This window comes from Melanaphis sacchari, unplaced genomic scaffold (assembly GCF_002803265.2).
Source record: "Melanaphis sacchari strain LSU unplaced genomic scaffold, SCAv2.0 Contig29_pilon_pilon, whole genome shotgun sequence".
Lineage (NCBI taxonomy): Eukaryota > Metazoa > Arthropoda > Insecta > Hemiptera > Aphididae > Melanaphis > Melanaphis sacchari.
The window spans coordinates 1,081,771-1,103,972 of record NW_020271172.1 but is presented as its reverse complement, the minus strand read 5'-3'; the positions used below and the strand labels follow the sequence as shown (position 1 = coordinate 1,103,972).

Genomic DNA, 22,202 nt, shown 5'->3' with positions numbered 1-22,202 from the left:
AGTATCAAATAATTATATATTGTGTAGGTATAGATTAATTAGAACCTAACTATTTAAACCAGATGTCCAGTTACCAACTTCACACTAGAAAAAATATATTTAGTATAGTTTAATGAATGAAAAAAATTGCTTATAGTTAACTATTATCAGTATAAATAATCTTCGAATACCAAAATTCGAGTATGTTTATAATGAGAGTAATTTTGTCGATAATATGCTGTTTGAGCTATTAAGAATTTATAATCGACATTCTTGACTTAGCACACCTACAGATTTATTGGCATAGTGATTAATCGTTTAAACTTAAACATAGCATTCATTCTCGCTGAAACGTCTGGCATAAAATCCAAAACATCCATTATCTTTTTCTCAGTTCTGGTAATATGTATAGCATTAGTTTCAAAAATCATTTTAGCCACCTTTAAAAAAATAAAGCAAATGATATTAGGTACATTTAAAATAAATGGTTACCTAATTAATTATTTTTAATTTTTATCTACTTCCAAACTATTATAATAACATAGTTTTAACTATTGTCATTACTATTTTAAACTCATTTATTATTATTTATATTAAATACCTACTGCTAATTCAAATTATTTTATTTTCATTTATATCGTTTTATATATTACTATGCCGTAATCAAACTTTACGTTGAAAATTTTTTATGGTATCAAATAGAGCTATAAAATAATAATTGGTCTTACAAATATAATGTTCATATAATATTTGCCAACCTTTTCCAAAAACATTAAAACTCCGGGCACCTGGAGCTTATACGCAATTGCAATAGCCTTATATAATACGTGACAACACTTAGGCTTATTATCTAATTGAAATTCAATTGATACGAGTAAAATTAATGCGTTCACAATCCACGTATGATTATTAATTTCTTTAGCTAATTGTAAACATATAGTAGCTTTATTTCGAGCGTTTTTAAGGTTACCATAACCCATATTGATATAACATTTGGCTTTTTCGTAATATATAAAAATTTTTTCTATCATTGACTCCGATTTTTCCAAACGGGCACGTAATTTATTTATAGCTCTTCTGTAAAATAAGTAATCAATATAATTACAAAGAATTGAACAAATTATTAAGATGTCTATGACAGTGCATGTTAAATAATATGATAATCAATTATTCTTAAAGTATGGTCATAATACGTACTTAAACCTAGCCTATGATTAAAAGTTTACGATCGTGATTTTATGATCCAAGAAATACATAAATTCCCTGGATAATACATACGTTATAATTAATAACGTTTGATAACACTATACTTTTGTTTGTTATTTACTACCTACTCGTAAATAATAAAATATATGATTTAAAGGAACGTGAGTTTGTTTTGGTAAGTAAGAAAATTATTTATAAGCTTCAATTATTTTATTAAAAGTAAATCATATTATTATAATTAAATATATTTAAGTCTATAATATGTATATTATTAAGTTTTTAAAAAGTTTTCGACAAAAATGTAATGTCTAAGGCTGGCGCTATACACGGCGTTTTCCGTCGAATTGAAAATGCGTTTGTTTATATCGGAGTAGCTATACACGACGGACGTAATACGCCGCGTTTTAATCCGCGGCGGAAAACGCCGGCCGGCTTGCGTTTTGGCGGACAAACGCTGGAATAATAAAAACGCCAACTTCTAATTTTACATTGTTTTAAATTAGGATGGGCTATACTGGTGCCGGAAAACGTCGCGTTTACACAATAATTACAATAATAACAATAATGATTACAATAATTTTACGCGAATATTCAATATTTTATCTATTTGCTTTAATTAATTTACTCAATAAATAATATAAATAAATAATAAATAGATTATATATTTCATATCTATTTAAAAAGTACCATTTAAGTGAATACATTATTTTAATTAGTAATTGGTGTTTATAACTTGTGGTTGGTTACTTAATTTTAATTAATGGTGGTATAATTATGTTTTGTTAAAAAAAAATGTTGTAAATAACAATCGTAAAAAAGTTCAATTTGTAGTGTCGTCAAAAAAGTAGTAAACAGTAAACCTTGTCCTACGAACTAACTACTGCAAATGATCGATCGATGAATGTCTATTATTAATTAATAATTTGTGCTATTCGATTGCGATGATGCAATATTTATATTATTGATACAATAATTATTGGGTTTATCATTTTTTTTAGATATTGTACAAATATCCGCGGCGAAATACGCTTGACGGATACGCCTTGTATAGCTAATCCGACGGAAAACGTGGCGTACGAAATGCGACGGAAAACGCCGTGTATAGCCTCAGCTTAAATACTATAAATATTATACCTTATATATTCATAAATTTAAGATTTAAAATAATTAGTAAAATAAGTGTTATTTGTCATAAATAGTTAATAAATAGGTACTATAAATAATTATTTATTATTTGAGGTGAAGTATCATTTATGCCCATGTATTTTTCATAGTGCAACTATTTGAGTACTCTAAGGCTGAAAAGCCTATATTTATATATTATTTTAATTATTCATAGAAATTTATCATATTCGGCCGTACTTTGGATTTATTTCATTTGATCCAAATAACGATTCCTGGAGTGGTATGTTACTTTTGGTAGCTCCTAAAAAAATTAGCATTCTTTGATGATTTTTTTCCATGTTCCACTGACTTATGTTTTGAAATAGTACATATTGCGCTATTCCAAAGCTTTGGTAAATCGTATCTAAAATACTGTGGGAGTTATAAGAATTTTTCTCCATAAACTCTATCATTAGCTCCGTTTTTAATTTGGCTTCTTTAATTTGATTTTTTATTAGTAGTTGAATGATAAGGTTTAAATATTTACAAATCATAAGATGTTTCATATCTTTTACAAGTTTTGAATTATTAATTTGAGTTGAAAGTCTATCACCTTTCATTTTAGGCTTTTCACATTTATAGATAAATATTTGTTTTCTTTTATACAATTGTTCCTAAAATTAAAAATTATAAATATTATTGTAGTCAAAAATAAACATTTTATATGTTCATTCTACTCACATAAGCTACGTCTAATGAGTCGACAACTCGTTTCATGTTATTTAATAATTTCTTTTCTGCTTTGTAAAATGGCCGTTTAGGACCACCGGACTCGAGTACTTCTTCAAAGAATCTTTTATCTCGTGCTAAACGACCAAGATAAAATGATTGAATTCGTTTTTTGCACGTAAGTTTTGTTTTGGAAAGTATTGAGTGCAAGGCTTCTGTGTTATCCAAACCCCCCAATTTTGCCAACCTCATTACTGTATTTCCCAAACAACGTTTTCTATATTTTCCTTTACTTAAATTTGTTGAATTGTTTATTATTTGCGTTACCTAAAATTATTGTTTATATACTCGTATTTTATAATTATATTACCTTATTAGTTTTGAAAAAAAAAATAAACCTGTACAATTTTATATTTGTATTACAGAAAATACCTTTAGAACTCCCAATGCAAAATCTAAAGGCTGGACCTTTGTTTTTACTAAGTTTAAATATGTTATTAAACTTTTTTCAAATTCTTCATTTTCTAGCATTACACTTGCTTTATTCTCTAACACTGATAATTTATTAGGAGATTGAGCTTCTGCTAACATATGATTTGCGTACGCCAATTTTGGTTGAAACAAGTTCTGTTGACATTTGCTCAGAAGGATTCTAGTGTTTAAATCATTATTAGACACAGCTAATACTTTTTCACAGTATTGAGCAGCTAAAATATAATTATGTTTGAAGGTTTTTTTAAATAAATAATTAACAACAATTAAACGCTATAACAATATACATGTATAATATATATATTATATGATATATATTTTTATATATGTATAATTATAGCATACATTAATTATTATTAAAAATAAAGTAACTTACCTATTTCATAATTATTTTTTTGAAATTCTCTTTTAGCTATAGATTTTGTAGCCCATATTTCATTAAACCATAATTTAGGGCCTGTAACTTCATTACGAAACATTTTGGTAAAATAAAATAGTTGTAAAATTAATATATATATGTATATATATATCACTTCCAACGTTTTTAAAATTGTAAATTTTGGTAAAATGTTATAAAAATAATTTTATTTATTGTTGTTTGTTTATTCAATAACATGGTAACAATTTATTGCATATTATATAACACAATAAAAATACAGTTTGACAAATATGTATTTAAATATAAAACATATTTTTTATTAAAATAATATAATTATAACTTTTTGGAATTTCGTCGATTTTTTGTTTATAAAATAATATAAAAAAATTAAAGTTTTTATTCAGAAATATTTTAAAAAGATTTTCGATTTATCCTATATAACGCAATGTAGATGGGTGTTCATTTTTAAATAGTTTTAATTTGTACTTTTTTTACAATTTTAGTTTACGAGTAAGTAAGGTTGAAAATTTAATACAAAGTGCTTCATGAGTTTTTTATATAACATCAAAAAATATTAAAAATATCGAATTTAAATATATTTTTATGAGTGATTTAACACAGAAATTTGATAAAATCTCAAAAATGTATAAACTATTTTGTAATTTGAAAATTTACAACAAATTTTCTATCTATAACTTTAAAAAAAGAATAATTATCAGACAGTAACATTAATTTGTTTTGAGCGTTTGAAATTCAAACTTTTAAAACATTGGATATTCAATATGTAAAAAATAACACTTTCTCTTTTATCAATTTTTAACATTTTATTGTATTTAAAAAACAAATAACTGTAGCTACTTAAAATTTATACTAAATGTTTATATTATAATTTATATGTAGGTACGTATTATAATTAAAAAATATTTTGATATTTCCGTGAATAATGATTTTTTTTATTTATTAAATTTAAAATGGCGTATAGCACTTAGCATATTACATGCCATTTCAAGTCTTTGATTTAATTACAAGAATAAAAGTGTATTTATGACATACTTAATAATACTATTTAATTCTGATTTCGTCCAAATTAGAGTTTTAAATTATTATAAAAATAAATTATAAGTAGGTACCTAGGTATTTTTAGTATTTTTAACTTGTATATGAAAAACTAATAAGGAGCCCTTTCTTAAATTTTCTAGCTTTTTTACTTAGTTTATTATTTTTTATCGACATTCATAAAATAAATTTAAAATGACCATATATACTTAAAAACAAAAGAAAATTTTTAAAAATGTAATCATGCATAGAAGATTATCAATTAAAAAAATGATGAATATTTCAAGTATATATATATACAGTAAATTATTTTCGAGTTTATCAAGAAAAAAAAAAAAATCGAGTTTCTCAAAAATTAGATTTACATCAAAAATTTTTTTTTTTATTTTTTTTTTTCCCGATTATTTTGGAAAATATTGATAATTTTTATTTTGACCTCTTTAAAGTATAAATCAAATTTAATTTAGTATCCGAAATCACCTTTAAATAAGTTGTAAATTGAAGCCTTTTTTAGACTACTATTATTGTATAGGTACCTACCTATACATATTACAGACGCGCGCACATATAGGTACATATAATTGTAAAATCAATACGTTTCTCGTCGATGAATTATAGGTCCTTTCAGATTCTCAGAATCTAAAAACATATCAGGAAATATATTTGTGATGTTGGCTGACAAAGGCTCTGTACACGTGCGTGTGAGTCTGCGCTGTGTAGTAAGAAAGGGGCAAAAATGAAATAAGTTTTCGAGTATAGGAATCTAATGCACAAAGAAGCAAATATAAAAATTATATAGCTGACAACCATTCGTAAAATATAATTTCAAATATGATAAATATAAATGATGAACAAACTATAAGCGAGTTTTCGTGGAGGCAACGAAAATAAACGGTTAGCTGACTGTTATTTAATGATACCACATAATTATGATTTATAAAGTTTTTTTTACAGTCAAAACAATCTGAAAAGATGTTTGTAATACCAGGAATACTTACTATAGAAACATTAAGCTGTTGAAAAATTCGATTTTCAATAGATGCGAATATTTTAGTAAATAGTAATGAAATTATTGCCAAAACGATTTTTAATTAACTGCAGTTCGCTGCTCTTAATATCTCCGCGAAAACGTGCTTATTGCTTCTTATTTTTCTGTCTCTTCGTATCTACAGACTGATAAGACTGATAGATGGACGGGTGGAAGTCATGCGTATATGTTATATTTTATAATAATTATTATAATGTACATATATTATTTGATTTATGTATACTTATATATATATATATATAAAACTATATATAACTATGAAGTACCGTATAATGTAGATCATATACAGACTTAAAATTGTATTTATATCGATATAGATTATTTTTCTAAGTAAAAAACCTGAAATGTTAAAACGAGGTTCTTTATGCCAAGGTGCAATCAACAGTATTCGATTATATAAATATCGTACGTTAATTTTGTAGGGCTGCAATCGCGTGTTGCATTCAAAACATTTTAATAATTTTTAACAAACCACATGATAAAGTAATACGCTACATTTCGAAAAAATTAATATCGAATCCCTTCAAAACCTCTTTGGAGAGGTACTAAGAAATTAACCACTCTTAAATATAATTATAAAATACATAGATTCTATTACATAATTTTTTTAATTTTAATTTTATTCATTAAATGATTATTAGGAAGTAAAGTTATTTTTCATTTTTAAAAGATACCTATTTATTGTATAAAAACTATTTTATATCTATATAATAAATTTTTATTTCACTTATCTTATCAAAAAAAAAAAAATTGGATCCCTATAGCGTTTGCTGTTTAGATAATCCGGACGATTGTATGCGCTCTACTAGAATATCTAATGTAAACTTTACTAGTTTTGTTTTCTTACTCCTAATTATTGGTATACATGGAAACTCTGCCATATAGTTAAGGCTTTCCTGCATTAAACACGCAAACATCCGTTGCGATGACATATGTTTATAGATTATTGCTAAACTGATATTAGCTTGTTGCGTTAATTGGTTCGTTTAAAAAATATTATACTTAAAAATAATTTTATCTTCATATTATCTGAGTAAGTATTCTCAATTTGTCATATCATTATCATCAGTAGATGTTCTATATTATATCTGTATTTGTATGTCTTATACTTTGACGAAAATAATCTTCCGTAGTGTTCTTTAAATTACAGTGTTTGTAGTGTTATTTAATGAAATTAAACTAGTTACTAGCCAGAGAGATAATTTATTGCTTTTAGTTAACGACTAAATGTACAAAAAATACTTAAAATTCATGTCTAGTGAAACAAAATTGACGTGTAATAACAAAACTTTTAATGTATTTACTAAAATTGTTGAAGTGGAACAACGTAATATAAATTTAGCAAATTCGTCAAAGTTACTCACTTATATTTAATTCAAATTTAACACTGCACCTTTAATATAAAACCTACTCGACGCCTCATCTACAGCATAACGGTACCACTATTAAGCTATTTTTTTTTTATACTTAATTTTTTACTCGTATTAAAATATGTACCTATACAGTCTGTAATGTTTCTTGGGATAACATTAGAATATTCGCCACAAGATAATTTATTTAAAATCGTGAGAGAAAAAGCTACTCAGCAATAGCAACTATCTTTTATTTTCTAAATTATAAAAAAATTAAAAATTAAAATTAATGGATGTATTGACGGTGGTTTTGAATATTGGATGGTAAAAAACATAACTTTTGGGACTTAATTATTCATTTAAAACACACCAAAATTTATAATTAAATTTGTATTAAATTATATGTGTTTTTTTTAGTACCAGGTACACTATATATTTTGTTAATCACACTATAGATAGATAAAGACGTTATTGCGTATCGAAATCATAAATAAAACAAAAATAATAAAATGATCGCTGTAACAAAACTTTTTGAGCTAAAATTTTAAATTATAAATTTCATTTCATCCAAAAGTTTATGTTGTAATGAATAAATAAATATGTGGCGAAAATTATCAAAATGACTTAAAAATTATTAAAATACTTTCAAAATGCAATATAAAAGTTTTAATTTTCAATTCTCTGATGTATTTTAGTTGAAAAGCATTTAATAATATGTTTATTTGCAAATAATTTTCTGTGTCGAACTTATACTACGTAACTATAATATAATACTATGTAGGATAATATAAAATTAAATAAAGTAAGAGTTCATAATATTTGCAACCCTTCGATAAGCTAATATAGCTTGTTGAAATATGCGTATTGTTTTTGTTAATGCATTTATAAGTTGATCCCACTTAAATTTATTATCCAAAATTATACCATGGTATTTAAATTTACTTGCAGTAAGACATTTTTCATATGTTCACTATTAAGGTTTGATGGACTAATAAATATTTTATAGATTGTATAAATTTCTTTAAAATTTATAATTAAGTTAATATATTTTGATTTATCTAAATTTAATTATATAATAGCTTATTAACAAATCAAGACTTAACTTTATTTATTACGGCATCTAAGTTTATAAATACGAATCTGTTATTTTATCTTGATTAAAAAATATATTCGTATCATCAACATATATAGAACAGTGTTTCCATTTATATCAACGTTCAACAGATCATTTAAGTATATTATAAAAAGTATAAGTCCTATAACTTTACACTACATTATATCTGTAATGGTATATACTTGAAACAATTATTAACCCTAACGATTTGTGTTCTATTTGTTAGATATAAAGATCTACTTAGTTATAATAAAGTAATTTTTTGGAAGTTTCCAAAAAAATACATTTTGCATTAATATTTTTTAATTATTATAGTTTATATAGTTATTAGTATTATTAGTGATTACACACTAATTTATTAAATATGTATATATAGGATAATAAAAATATACATTGAAAAAAAAAACAATGAAAATTATACAAAGCTTTAAGTATGAAACACTATATGATAAGTAAAATTATATATAGGTATCAATTAAGTACTCATAAAATATTATGTAAACGTTTTTAAAAATAATTCAACATTTAAATTTTAAAAACTTTAAAGTGATAAATTCATAATAAATTATTTACCTTTTATTTTCTGTGTATTAGATGTTGTGGTATGAAGATTAAATAATAGACAAACGGTACGAAGTGTACGTAGGTACCTATTGTAAATAGGAGTGTGTACATTATTGTATTTAATATGTATTTTGTCGCCATTCGTCGGAGATTGTATCGATCAGCTCATACAATATTTGGCTATTTATTTATTTATTTAAATAATGATATAATGTTTATAGATATATTATACTAGTACTCTATATTACATGGTATACTAAGTACTGTAGACAATAACTACATAATATTATTTGACTGTAAATAGATAAAAAAATAATACTTTTAAATAAATAGGTACCTATACAAGTTTATTATTATAAATCAATTCTGATTAGATTTTCTTGAAATTAAGTTTTAGTGCAGCATATAATATTACTACCAATGAAAACAGTCAACAAGAAAAAGGAACGCCTTAAAAACTTGCAAGCACATATGGATCGTCCAATTTGTCTTCAACCAAATTTACTCAATTACAATATTATATCAATACCAATAAGGAAGATAAATACTTAAATAAGTGAAAAAAAAAAAGAAAAAAAGGTAGGCAATTGAGTACCTTCTGATATACATTAGGTGTCTAGTGGATTACCATTATGCATAATATAGTTCACTCAACACACATATGGGTGGATTAAATTTTAATTCAATGATACATTTTTATTGTATGCAAAACAAACGATTTTGAGCTAAAATGATCTGTCAGCCTATATCACAAAGTATATTTCATGAAATATATTTTTTTATGTATCTATTAAAGTCATTTACTTTTATTTTAGTGTTACAGTAGGTTGTTATAATTTTTCTGGAAAATATTACATTTACCTATATTTATTATAACACACAAGTAATGAATAATGTTTTTGATAAATAATAAAATAAATCGTTATTCATCATAAAACACGTAATTTCGTCCAAATTTGAATTTCTTCAAATATCCATAAATAATAATAATTATGTATGTATAATTTTTGGAATTTTAACTCCAGTATCAGATACTTAACGAGGAATATTATATTACATTTTCAAACCTTATTAATAAAAATTAAAGATTTTACAAATGTTTTACTCAAAAATACTTGTAATTAGTAGTTTTCGTGATTTTGATAACTTTATGTAAAAATTTTAACTTCAAATGTATATAATAAAAATTATGCAAACGTAATTTTATATAAATAATATGAAAACAAATTTTTGGAAGCTCATATTAAATTTTCAGAATTTTGACCCAGTGAATATTTTTTAATTGATATTTATTGAAAAAAAAATGTCTAATAATGGTAATTTTTAATTTTAAACTTTTTAAAGTAAAAACTAGATATAATTTGCAATTTAAAACCTTTCTAAAAGTTAAAAAATCGATGCATTTTTTAACTACTTATAGTGTATTCGTATTAAAAAGAAGCACAAACACACATACATACCTACACACTATAGTAAAATCAAAACATTCATCGCTCCTATCAAATTAAAAAAAATATTATAATATTAACAATTAATTTACTTTTCTTATATTAAAATGAGGTATAACTATTATTAAAATTGTTTGCATTTGTATTTTATATCAAACAATATTGTAACTATGATAAAAATGTAAATTAATAATAATTATTATCATTATAAATAATTGCATTTTTTCTAAGTTAACAGATAATATATAATACTCAGCTAGGTCCACAATAATATTTTATGATATTATCTTCTACGTTTTACAAAAATCAACAATTGATAATTTAATACTAATATAAAATAATATTATTAGGAAAAATAATTTGAAAAAATAAACATAATGCGGTAAATCAGTATAATACCAAAGTTACTAATGCTGCCAGTATTATTTAAAAATATTTTAAATTTGAATGTACATCAGTAGTTATTTTAATACCTACATTTTTTCTGAGATCGTGAACCTATAATCAATGCATTCTGTGGTGACTACGAATAATACCATAATAATATTTTAGTCTATTTATTTTTCAATAAACTGCTCTTTCTCTTTTACCTTTTTGTTTAATATTTAACAGTTTTTGTAGTGAAGAAAAACAATAATTTTTCTGTTTTGAAAATTAATTCAAGTCAGTACCTTCAGGTTTCAAAAGTTATAGAACTGTTTTAAATAATAATAATAATAAAAATAGGCAGTTCCTTTGCTGTACTAATACAATATAATTGTTTATACAATAAAATATGTAATAACATACAATATTAATCTAAATGTTTTGTATGTAAAAAAGTGTAATAATATGTGCTATAGTTTCAAACCTACTTAAAAAATATTTTTGAATTAAAAAAAAATTATTAAAATTTTTATTATTTATTTAATTATCAAATTTAATCCGAAATTGAACTCAAATATTAATGTATATTACATACTACTATTAATATGTATGAACAAAAAAAAAAAAAACAAGTTTATTTTTTTAGATACTTTTGTTACAGCATAAATAATTTATTAAGAAATTTGTATTCAAAATTTAAGTCTTAAATATAAAAATTAATTAAAAATTTTATAAATTCTTCTTAAGAGGACGTTGCACTCGCAAATGTTGTCCCGTCTTACACAAGTACGACATAGTAAATTTTTTCGTTAACCAGTTTCAATAGTGTGGTTTTGTATATACATGCAGGAAATAATATATATTATGTTAAGTGTATATTACTTTTAATAATTTAGAATAGGAGCCTTAACCTTTTACAATTATTTATATTTAAAATTAAACTGTTAATTTTTTGTAAAATTAGAAGTTCAGTACAATAATATATTATGCTTATATTATAAAATATGCAAATAATCGTGATTTTAACTTATATTGTATAAATAATTAAACTTTTATATTTTGAAATGGTCATGATTAATACTTATGAGGAGGAACCTTTTTTAAATTTTCAAACTGTTTGATGAGAGTAAAATTTTCTTTTATCAATAGTTTTAGAAAATATACTAAAAATACCTATTTAATAAGTTCTATATTATATTAGTTCAAAAAGAGTCGAAATATTTTAAAAACTATGCATAGTCATATTATGTGTAGACTTAAACTTATTTTCAATAAAAAAAAAAAATAAAACCATGCACGTGACTTTACATATTTCTGATATTTTTTAATTTATTGATGTGTAAAAAACTTATGAGAGAAATTATATTAAATTTTAAAAATTTTTAAATGAGCAGAATTTTTTTATCGACATTTATATAAGTATAAAAAAAAATAACGAAAAATTTCTAGATAATTTTGTTAAAACTCTAGTAATAGTAACTTATGATGACTATGTATTATGTTTTTATATCCAGTTAAAAATATTTAAAAATTTAGAAATTTTTTAATTACAAAATAATTTGTAAATGTTTGAAATTTTAGTAAATTTGGTCAAGTCCAAGCATTTTTTCTAATTTACCTAATCGTGTTTATATACGCTTCTTAAGTTTTGACATATTCGACTTTTTTTTAGTTTTTTTTTTTATTTATGTTGATAAAAAAATATTTACTTAGTAAAAATTTTGAAAATTGAATACAAGGTTCTTCATGAGTAGTTCGATAATATTTTTATAAATATTTCATGCACCCGCATGGGCGTCCTCAGACATTTTTGTAGAGGGGGAAAATTAATTAAAAAAATAAATGAAGACTTTTCTATACATTTTATTTATAGTGCATTATTATATGTATCGTCATTATTACAATTAGGTATTTTTATTATAAATTTTATTTATAGAACATTATTATTTTTCGTCATTATTGCATTGAATTGTTACAATTAAATAACAAAATTAAAATTCTAAGGGGAAAGTGCCCCCCCCCCCCCCCCCCGAGAACGCCCATATGTATCCAAGACTCGATCCCTCTCCGGGAATCAAAAAATAAAATAAAAATATATTTTGTGCCAAATTAAAATAATAATTGTTAATTCATAACTTATAGATATTTATTATAAATATTATAAAATTATTTATTTTTTACAATAAAAATTATTTTAATATAAATTATTATATAATTATTTTTGATCTCCCTTCTACTCACAAAAAATTTGAAAGTAAACCACTGCAAGTAAGTACATGCATTATCAATTTTTAATCACTATTGACGGTACACTTACCTTTATGCACAATGCTATATGTTCCCCTACGTTTACTTGTTATAAAACAATAGTATTGTTAACAGCGGTTTAATTGTTCGATGATACTATACCTGTATGATTATGCATTTTAGTTGTCCAGTGTTCTTGGAGAAGTGCTGCAAATAAAATCCTAACTGTTGTATTTGAAGTGGCGACAACATATACCTATATTTAATGTATAGCATTATGTACTTATGTATTATTATTATTATTATTGTACAAGTGTACAACAACAAATTATAATAAGAAGAGTGATATCGCTTTGACGTATTATACGCATGAAATCACGGTAGGTACCTACTTTAATGCGTCGACATAACGTGTAATGGCCGACACGGTATGGAATCGAATTAACTGTCAATCGAAATGGTTTTTTGTTTTGAAATATTCTATTACAAATATACCTAAATAAAAGCTTGATAGTAAAAATCCAAAAACACTTTATGAAACATATACCTTGCATCGCTTCACACCCATCGTAGTACGGCTGTTGTTAGGCTGATTAAACCAACCACTGTGCAAACTGCGAACAGGCACATTGACTCGTAATAATAATTACGAAATACTGCCGTAAAGTAAATATATATACATAATAGTAGTCTTATAATAGTATAGGAAAGGTAACCACAAGTAAAAAAATTTAAATCAACAAATACGGGCACAAAATAATTTTTGGATATATTAAAAAAAAAAAATGTATAATAACAATAATAATATTAATTTTGTTGTGCACACGCTCCGGACGGACCAAAACGCGAGTACGATAATGTTAAAAATAAATGCGAATAGCCCGAATAGCCAACATTAAAAGTGGCTCAAAGTTAAATAATTTGATAATTATCGAAAAAACATATGATTAAAAAAAAAGTACATGACAAATACATTGTATGACGTATTATTAATTAATAATTATTAAAAAAAATTAATATGTTGTGATTAAAAAATATTAATAAGCATTGAAATAGTTGTCAGGAATACCGTGAATCACATGATGTTGCATCCGAAGCACTTGACGGCGAAAGCCAAACATTCCGTTCCCAAGTCATTGTCGTCGCCTTCTTTCTTGACATCACCGTTTTTGCGGTCTGCGCGCTCGCACTTTTTGCAGTGGCCTTTGTGTATTTTGCAGCTACCTTTGTGTTTTTTGCCGCCGCCATTTTCGCCTACATCGTCATGTTTCCCTGGTGTCTTCTGCTCTATCACCACCTCGATCGCCGCCGTTGACGTGGATGGTTGCGGCTTTCGTTGCGGCAGTGGTGCTGTTGATGTGGTTGGCAGCGGCGCCGTAGACGTGGATGGCTGCGGCTTTCGTTGCGGCGGTGGTGCTGTTGATGTGGTTGGCAGCGGCGCCGTTGACGTGGATGGCTGCGGCTCCGGTCGCGGCAGCGGTGATTTTGACGTGGATGGCTGCGGCTTTCGTTGCAGCAGTGGTGCTGTTGATGTGGTTGGCAGCGGCGCCGTAGACGTGGATGGCTGCGGCTCCGGTCGCGGCAGCGGTGATTTTGATGTGGTTGGCAGCGGCGCCGTTGACGTGGATGGTTGCGGCTCCGATTGTAGTTGTGGCTGCGGCTGCGGAGGAGGGGGTGCCTGCGTTGTAGGCGGTACAAGCAGTTTTTTGCTGAACATTTTGAAAAAACGGGACTGCGGTGCGGCGTTTTTACTTTTGGCGGCAGGGCTAGCGGAGCTGGGTAGCCCGTCCACGAGCGCGGGGTCGCGTCTAAAATGCTGCACACCCCGACTGGTGACCGTAAATGAGGCTTTTACGTGCGGCAGCGGCTGCAGTTTCGGTAGCAGCGTCGGCGGTTTTGGTGGCAGCTTCAGTTGTGGTTGCGACTTTGTCTTTGACTGCGACTTTGTCTTTGGCTGCGACTTCGTCTTCGGCTGGGATTTCGTCTTCGGCTGGAAATTCGTCTTCGGTTGCGACTTTTTCTTCAAATAAAATATTATTTTCCACCTCGACTTTGACGATTCTGACGCCGGTGACTTCTTTGATAGTATTAGAGTTATACCCGACGATAGTCCGGCACTTTTGTTAATGTTGGTCAATGGGTTTACGCGGTTCCTGGGCGGCAGCGGGGGTGGACTCGACTGCTGCTGAAACTGCGATGGTTCCGAGCGCCTTAACTCATCCAATTGGTACTGAAAAACCCGTTGACGAACCGTAGAAGATTCTGGCGATAGATCAGAAGTGCAGCTCGGCGCTTTATCCACGTCGACGATCATTAGTTCCAAGTACGGATCGAATCGGACGTTTTTCCGTTCTGGATTACCATTTGTACGATCGTTATCCATTCTTAAAATGAAGATCGAAAACTAAATTAAATAATACAATATAAATGTTTATAAAATAAACACGAGTTATTCGACGAGAGAAAAAAAATCGCACTATCTGCCCTGTGTAATTGTAACGGTCCGAGCGGGTGACATGCGCGTTTGGAGATGGTCGAACGACTGGCATGTGTTCACGTCCAACGGTCCAACATAATACAACGCTAAATTGTCTACAGGAATTTTATTCTATTGATGGTAGAAATCGATCCGATTGTAATAGACGATATTGAAAATCGACTTCCGTTATAACGATTTGCGACATCGCATCCGCCAAGACAATGTACAGGTAGGTACATTAGGTATACGTTATAATATGCTGTACCGTTCGTACCGCCTACTCATTTATACGTTTTGACAGTGGTGTACACGCAGTGCGTGGTGGGGAGTCTGGGTGTTGATCTACTTTGACATTTTTTCACTACGTATTTATACGCGATATATCTATATTATATATGTTATATAATTTAGTCCCTCCGATTTGGTGCCGTATTAAATCATGTTAAGCCATTTGGGGGTAGATTAAAAGAAAAAAGAAAAGAAAATAGAAAGTGAACAGCTATAAAATATTTAATAAAAATATTAAAAGGAACCCGGGACGTTATAATATATAATTGTCTATTTTTTCAATCAGTCGTAGGCTGTATAATAATCTTTAACTAATGCATGAGAGTGTAGTAAACATTTACTGAGCATACAATATTTTAAACTCTAAATACAAAATTCAATAACCATTCGGTAAATAAATACATATCTACCTCTGTATACGATGTGTATTTAAAAAAATTAATAGTTCACTACTCGAAAATATTACGATCAAAAATAGAAATGAATTGGTCCAGGCGCCATTCAAAAATAAAAGTATTCGGACGCACTAGCTACTAAGGCGATATAATTTCGCATGCATCATATTATTGTAAAAGCCACTGTAAAAAAATAATAGCCTGACTATCAATAGTATATTGAGAAAAACGGGCAATGACAGCGAATTTTTATCGTAATAAACTGTGTACAATACATCGTTTATAATCAAGAGTGCCTATACCTAACCTCCTTATATGAATATAAATCAACAGGCCTTTTTTATGTACCAAGTTTTTAATGAAACTGTAAAACTTTTTAAAAATTTTTCCATTGAATTGTTTTAAATACTTTCACGGATGTGTACCCGCCCAAGTTGTTCAATTTTCGTTTGAGATGAGAAGTTTGGACAAGTATTTATCGTCATGACGTTTTTTATCTGAGCGACTCGTGCACGCGCACGTGCTGTACCGAAATTGCACGTGAACGTGACGGCGGCGGCCACAGAGATGATAGCTACCTGCCGCCGCCTGAGAACCCCTCGTCACCCCGCCGCCATCAGCAGTCATTCGATCGTAAGAACATCGCTGCACGAAGACTCGCAATCACTAACGTCTAATGCAATGAATAATGGTATTGTAATATTCTACAATATTATTATATTACTATTCAAATGAATATTAATACATTTATACGCGCATATGTGTGATGTGACTTCGACACAGCCGTGTATACATTTATTTTCCAGTGGGAAGAAAAGCACGCTCTCCTTCTCGCAATGACCACCTAACACTTAGGCATCCTCCGAACAAAACTTTCGAAAGTACTCCTGAATGATGATAATATCGTCAAATTTAAAATTGTAATATTATATTTCGGTCGTAAAAATATTAATTTAGCCAAAAAACTATTTCTATACGTCCACAAATCTGCAGGCTGTTTACGGGCATAATATTTTTTTAATCGACATAGTTGATGGGGCATGGACCAATCGCGCCTAAAACAAAATTTTTGTTTAGGGTTTGTGTACCAATTGCGCTTATATTTAAATTTTTCTATCTTCAAATGTGAAAATATTATTGTTCAATCTGATTCCATCAATATCGACATAAACAATCTACATACAAAAATGTTTAAAAATTAAAAACTTATTTATTGATTAATTGATTACTAGTTTAAATGACTAGTTATAATATATTTTATAACATCATCAGGAATTTTACAAAACATTATTAATTATTATTATAATTACGCACATTTGATCGTACAAGTATGAATTGAATGATAAACGAAAATAAGTTTTCATTATCGTTGGATATTTATCAGCCTAATTGTTTCATTGCACAATATAATATACACTGTACTATATAGAATAACTCATTGATGATATAGCTGTTACTTATATCTTTTTCTTTTGTATTAGTTTGAGTGGTTTTATATTACAATATGGATTGTTTTAAGCAACATTTAGTGAAAAAGTAAATCGTTGTTACTTCTCGATGATTTTAAGTTTCAAAAATGTACTAAAATCAAAAAATGGAATTAAGTGGAGGTGTACAGTTAAATCGTATCTTTAAAATTTATTGTTTGATGAAAGTGAAACGGTACTTTTAAAATCTAACTATAATCGATGTGTGTATTAATTTATTATATAATTATAACTTACTAATAAGTTTTCATTTAATATTTTTTATTGTTTTGAGCGCAATTGGTCTATCGACCCTAAAATGTATACAGCGCAATCGGTGTATAAAATAATAATTTTAAGCCTAATTGGTAAACTCTCAGTTGACGGATATAATATAAAAACAACTGTAATTGACTTAGTAGGTATGTAGTGGAGTAATTCAGTGGAAACAGGCGGACACAAGTCAACAGTGTTATAATATGGTAATGTTAAAATGATAATAAAAATAATTCACAAAAATAACATTATAAATTAATCAATAGAAAGTAAATATTAGCAATACACAAAATTCTTGTCACTATATTATTACGTGAACGTTGTTGACATATACTTACTAACTTTATACATAATATTATTATACATACATTCAACAAAGTTAGTTATCAAGGTGAGGCTCGTATATCAAAACCCCCCATATTGTCTTTTTTTGCATATAGGTATATGTAATCAATAGATACATATTGGTTTTATCGGATTAAAAGAATAATAATGTATGATCAGAAAATATAGTAATAATAATCATTTTTGTAAAAACTTTTCATACACTTAAAAAAATCAATATATAAATATAATACCTTTTTTTAAAATACTACTTCTTTTTACGTAACGCTTCCCAAGAAGAATACTGCAGATGAGTCTGATATAGGATTCTCGCTATACCTGCCGGTAAAACAAAATGGTAATCAAATATCAAGTCGTTAAATAATCATGTCGTCATAGAATGTGAAACCGTAATCTTGTTTGGTAATAATATAACGGTCACAGATTTATGTCATTGACGCGCGACGGTAATATAAATGAATCGAAAAACTGAGTAACTCAATATATTAGTATTCAATTAAGACGGGCGTCGCCCGATTGCGGCCCAAATTAACCTTTTTACCTTTTCACCTATCCCGATTGCGTCCGATAGGTTTGGTAGTACAAAGTGAAAATGATGGAAATTTACGAAATATTTAGTGAAAAAAATAAACAAATATTGATAATATTTAAGTATGAATTTCGATTTCATAAGCAATTAACAAATGAAATTGAAAAATGGTGTTGTATATCATTAAATATTATAATGACGAATAATTGTTTTGAATTTTCAATATATTTATATAAAAGTATTTGAATTTCAAATAAAAATACGCCCAATACATAAATATCTAAAATATTTACTTTATTCAATAATTGTAAGCTATTTTGTAAACCGATATGTGTTTGGATGTAATCGGAATATTTATATTTGGAATAAAATACGACTACCAGAATTCGAGCCGTTATCGGGCAACTCCGGTTAATATACTTCACGATATTATTTACAACGTATGACACATCAAATTTTAAATCGAGAAAATTTTATTTTCCTTTATTATTTCGGATATTGATGATGTGTATTTTGTTCAGATAGCAAAATTCCAAGTATTCATATGAATAATCGATAAAAATAATAATACAACCTGAGAAAACTGGTAATTTTATGTAAAGCCAATTATTATTAAAATTGATTATCTTTTTTTTTTTTTTTTTTTATATAATATAATTATACAAACAACCGTAGACCTTTGACGTAGGTATTCATTTAATATTTAAATTTTTATTTCTTTTCTATACATGAAATTAGTCAAATTTGCTAAAATTGCCATATTATTTTATAGTTTAAAATTCTTAGAATGTTTTATATTATTATTCATACCTACATTAGAAAATTGTAAAGACGTTCCTTTAATATTAATTACTGAAAACTAAAAAAAGAATATTATAATATTTTTTTTTTTTTATAAATATTCTTTAAGTCCATAAGATTTAATGGACGGATAAAATACTTATGATTTTAAAAATACCAAGGAAAATTAATATATAATATAAACCAGCATGAAAATAGAAATATAATAATATATGAAAAATAAGAAATTCATCAAAATTACCAAAATCTCTAAATTATTTTGTTACTTACTATAGATAATAATAAAGTTATAAGTTAAATAATACTAATATTTATTTGAAATATTATTATCGAAAAAATTTGATCGAGTTTTTTCAGCTTAGTCAGCGGTTTTATATTACGTAAAAAGGTATATAAATAGGTGGAATTTTTTGTCCATATTTTTTAGATTTATTTTTATTTTGTAAAAACATTTTTTTTTCACGAGTAAAAAAAGTTTAACATTAAATACAAAGTGCTCACCATACGTATAATTTCATAAATAATATTATTCGTAGCGACTTGACAGTTAAGGCTACTAATCACGCTACGTACCTATATTTTTTTGATCAACATATCGATATATTTAGATTAATTTTATTTATTCATACACTAGTCAACAGTATTTTGGTATAAGTTTTTGAAGTAATAATAGCTAATAATATTATTCGAAATATAATAATCAATAAATTATAATTCAGCCGAATAGAAAATAGATTGTCAACGAAATATTTATTTTCTCTCCTAGACCAACACAGAAAAAAAGCATTCGCGTAATATCGTTTAATGGTATTTAAATATAAAAAAAATTTTAAGTAGGACCAATCTAGAATTACTTATTGAATATCTTCATTTTCAATAATAATTTAAAGGGACTAATATACCGATTTTATATTTTATTATTATTTGAAAAATAAAATAAGACTGTTGTAAGTTAAAATAAATAATGCATTGTCTCGAGACGTTATTTAGACGTATAGATTATCATGTCAACCCATCAAAAATTTTCTATTATTTGTGTGATCGGTAGATTTACTCTAAAATAACTAAAATATATTTGAAAAATTATATTAAGTGAATGAGTTTTGTCTATATTTTAAGAGTGGACTGTGGACTGTGGGCTATAGAGAGAAAATAAATAGTTGGCTGACATGCTCTTAAACGACTTAAATTATAATTGATTACGAAATGCGAGTTATTATTTACTTGGTATAGTTTGTATCATTATTAATAATTTAATTTTTCATATTGTATTATTGATCTTTTTAATATCATAATATAGTATACCTACTTATTGCACTATATAAGGATCACGCCCGTTTTTTCTAAAAAATAAATTATTGTTGTTATAAAATTATACAAATGTATATTCATATTGTGTTTTAAAATAGTAAGTTTTAGGTTTTTTCGTACTTATTTATGTAATAAGAATTTCGTTGACAGAAATCACTATTACTCTATAAAAAACAATAACACGTAATAATTTTCCTGATATTTTAGACACGGAGAGAGAGTTGTCGAACTCAGTGACGTGTAGCGGTAATTGAAGCTTGGAAAGCGTCAAAAACAAAACATAATTATCGAAAGTTTGGTATCAGGAAATCCATTTCTAAAAATATTTATGATAGCTCACTGCGGCGTTTTTATAACTGCTGCGTAAAATTATAGGAACCCCGCCCAATAATTATACTAGGAAATAACTACTGTATAACGATACGAGTCGAGTAATTGAAATCCCGAACGCTTCTGTAAATATATCGTATACCTAAATAATAAAGTAAATTATTTTTTCTAATTTTTATATAATATAATAGGATAATGGAATATATTTTTATCCTAGATAAAAAAAACCTATATTATAACATGAAAAATTGCCATTTGACATTATTAACGAACAAATATATTATTTTTATTTCTAAGCCGGTATACGGAACTTCCTACACTGTCCTGGTCGTACTTACGGCAATGGTCGAACTCCTAACCTTCATCACCTTCGTACACGCGTATCTATGTAGGGATAATCATTATTGAAAAAAGAGAAATGTAATTAATTTATTAAGAATTAAATGTATGTTTATATATTAATAAGCCGTCATTAATTAATAATTCATAATATTATATTTTTCTAATAATAAAAAAATAATCTATTTGTGTGTTAGCAATAATCAATGAATATGATTATTATGTATTAACACTTATCACTATTGGATAAATAATTGAAATATAATTTTTTTTTTTTTTTGATATTTAAAGTATGAATATTGTAAAGCTTAAGTATCTAATTATCACATTATTTTACTTATGATATTGATATTAATTATTAAATACTATACTTTCTACTATATTATACTACCCGATAAAATAATATAATGGTTAACTTTAATATTTTTGTTCTTACTATTTAATACTAATTTAATAATATTTATGTGTGTAATTAATTATATTATATACTATTGAATTTGATTATTATTCAATAAATTGACTTGTTATAAGTAAAAAAAAAAAAGAGTAAAATGTTTTA

The 22,202-nt window shown here is 26.6% G+C and overlaps 2 protein-coding genes across 2 annotated transcripts; both read right to left on the bottom strand.

Moving 5' to 3' along the window:
• Nucleotides 1-266: 266 nt before the first annotated feature.
• Nucleotides 267-3,989, bottom strand: LOC112595768. The gene is made up of 6 exons (XM_025341076.1): nt 3,887-3,989; nt 3,451-3,725; nt 3,031-3,345; nt 2,548-2,963; nt 738-1,056; nt 267-419 (listed from the first exon to the last, which is right to left on the bottom strand). The coding sequence occupies exons 1-6, from the start codon at nt 3,987-3,989 to the stop codon at nt 267-269; spliced, it is 1,581 nt and encodes a 526-aa protein (XP_025196861.1).
• A 10,170-nt stretch (nt 3,990-14,159) lies between these two features.
• On the bottom strand, nt 14,160-15,467 carry LOC112595746 (proteoglycan 4-like). The gene has a single exon (XM_025341045.1). The coding sequence runs from the start codon at nt 15,465-15,467 to the stop codon at nt 14,160-14,162; it is 1,308 nt and encodes a 435-aa protein (XP_025196830.1).
• Between the last annotated feature and the right edge of the window lie 6,735 nt (nt 15,468-22,202).

Bases quoted from the DNA above. Each gene is read 5' to 3' on its own strand.
- LOC112595768 (XM_025341076.1), bottom strand. From the start codon at position 3,989: ATGTTTCGTAATGAAGTTACAGGCCCTAAATTATGGTTTAATGAAATA. The intron at 3,726-3,886 runs GTAAGTTACTTT...ATTATATTTTAG, and splicing joins AAAAAATAATTATGAAATAG to CTGCTCAATACTGTGAAAAA. The intron at 2,964-3,030 runs GTGAGTAGAATG...TTTTAATTTTAG, and splicing joins ACTCATTAGACGTAGCTTAT to GAACAATTGTATAAAAGAAA.
- LOC112595746 (XM_025341045.1), bottom strand. From the start codon at position 15,467: ATGGATAACGATCGTACAAATGGTAATCCAGAACGGAAAAACGTCCGA.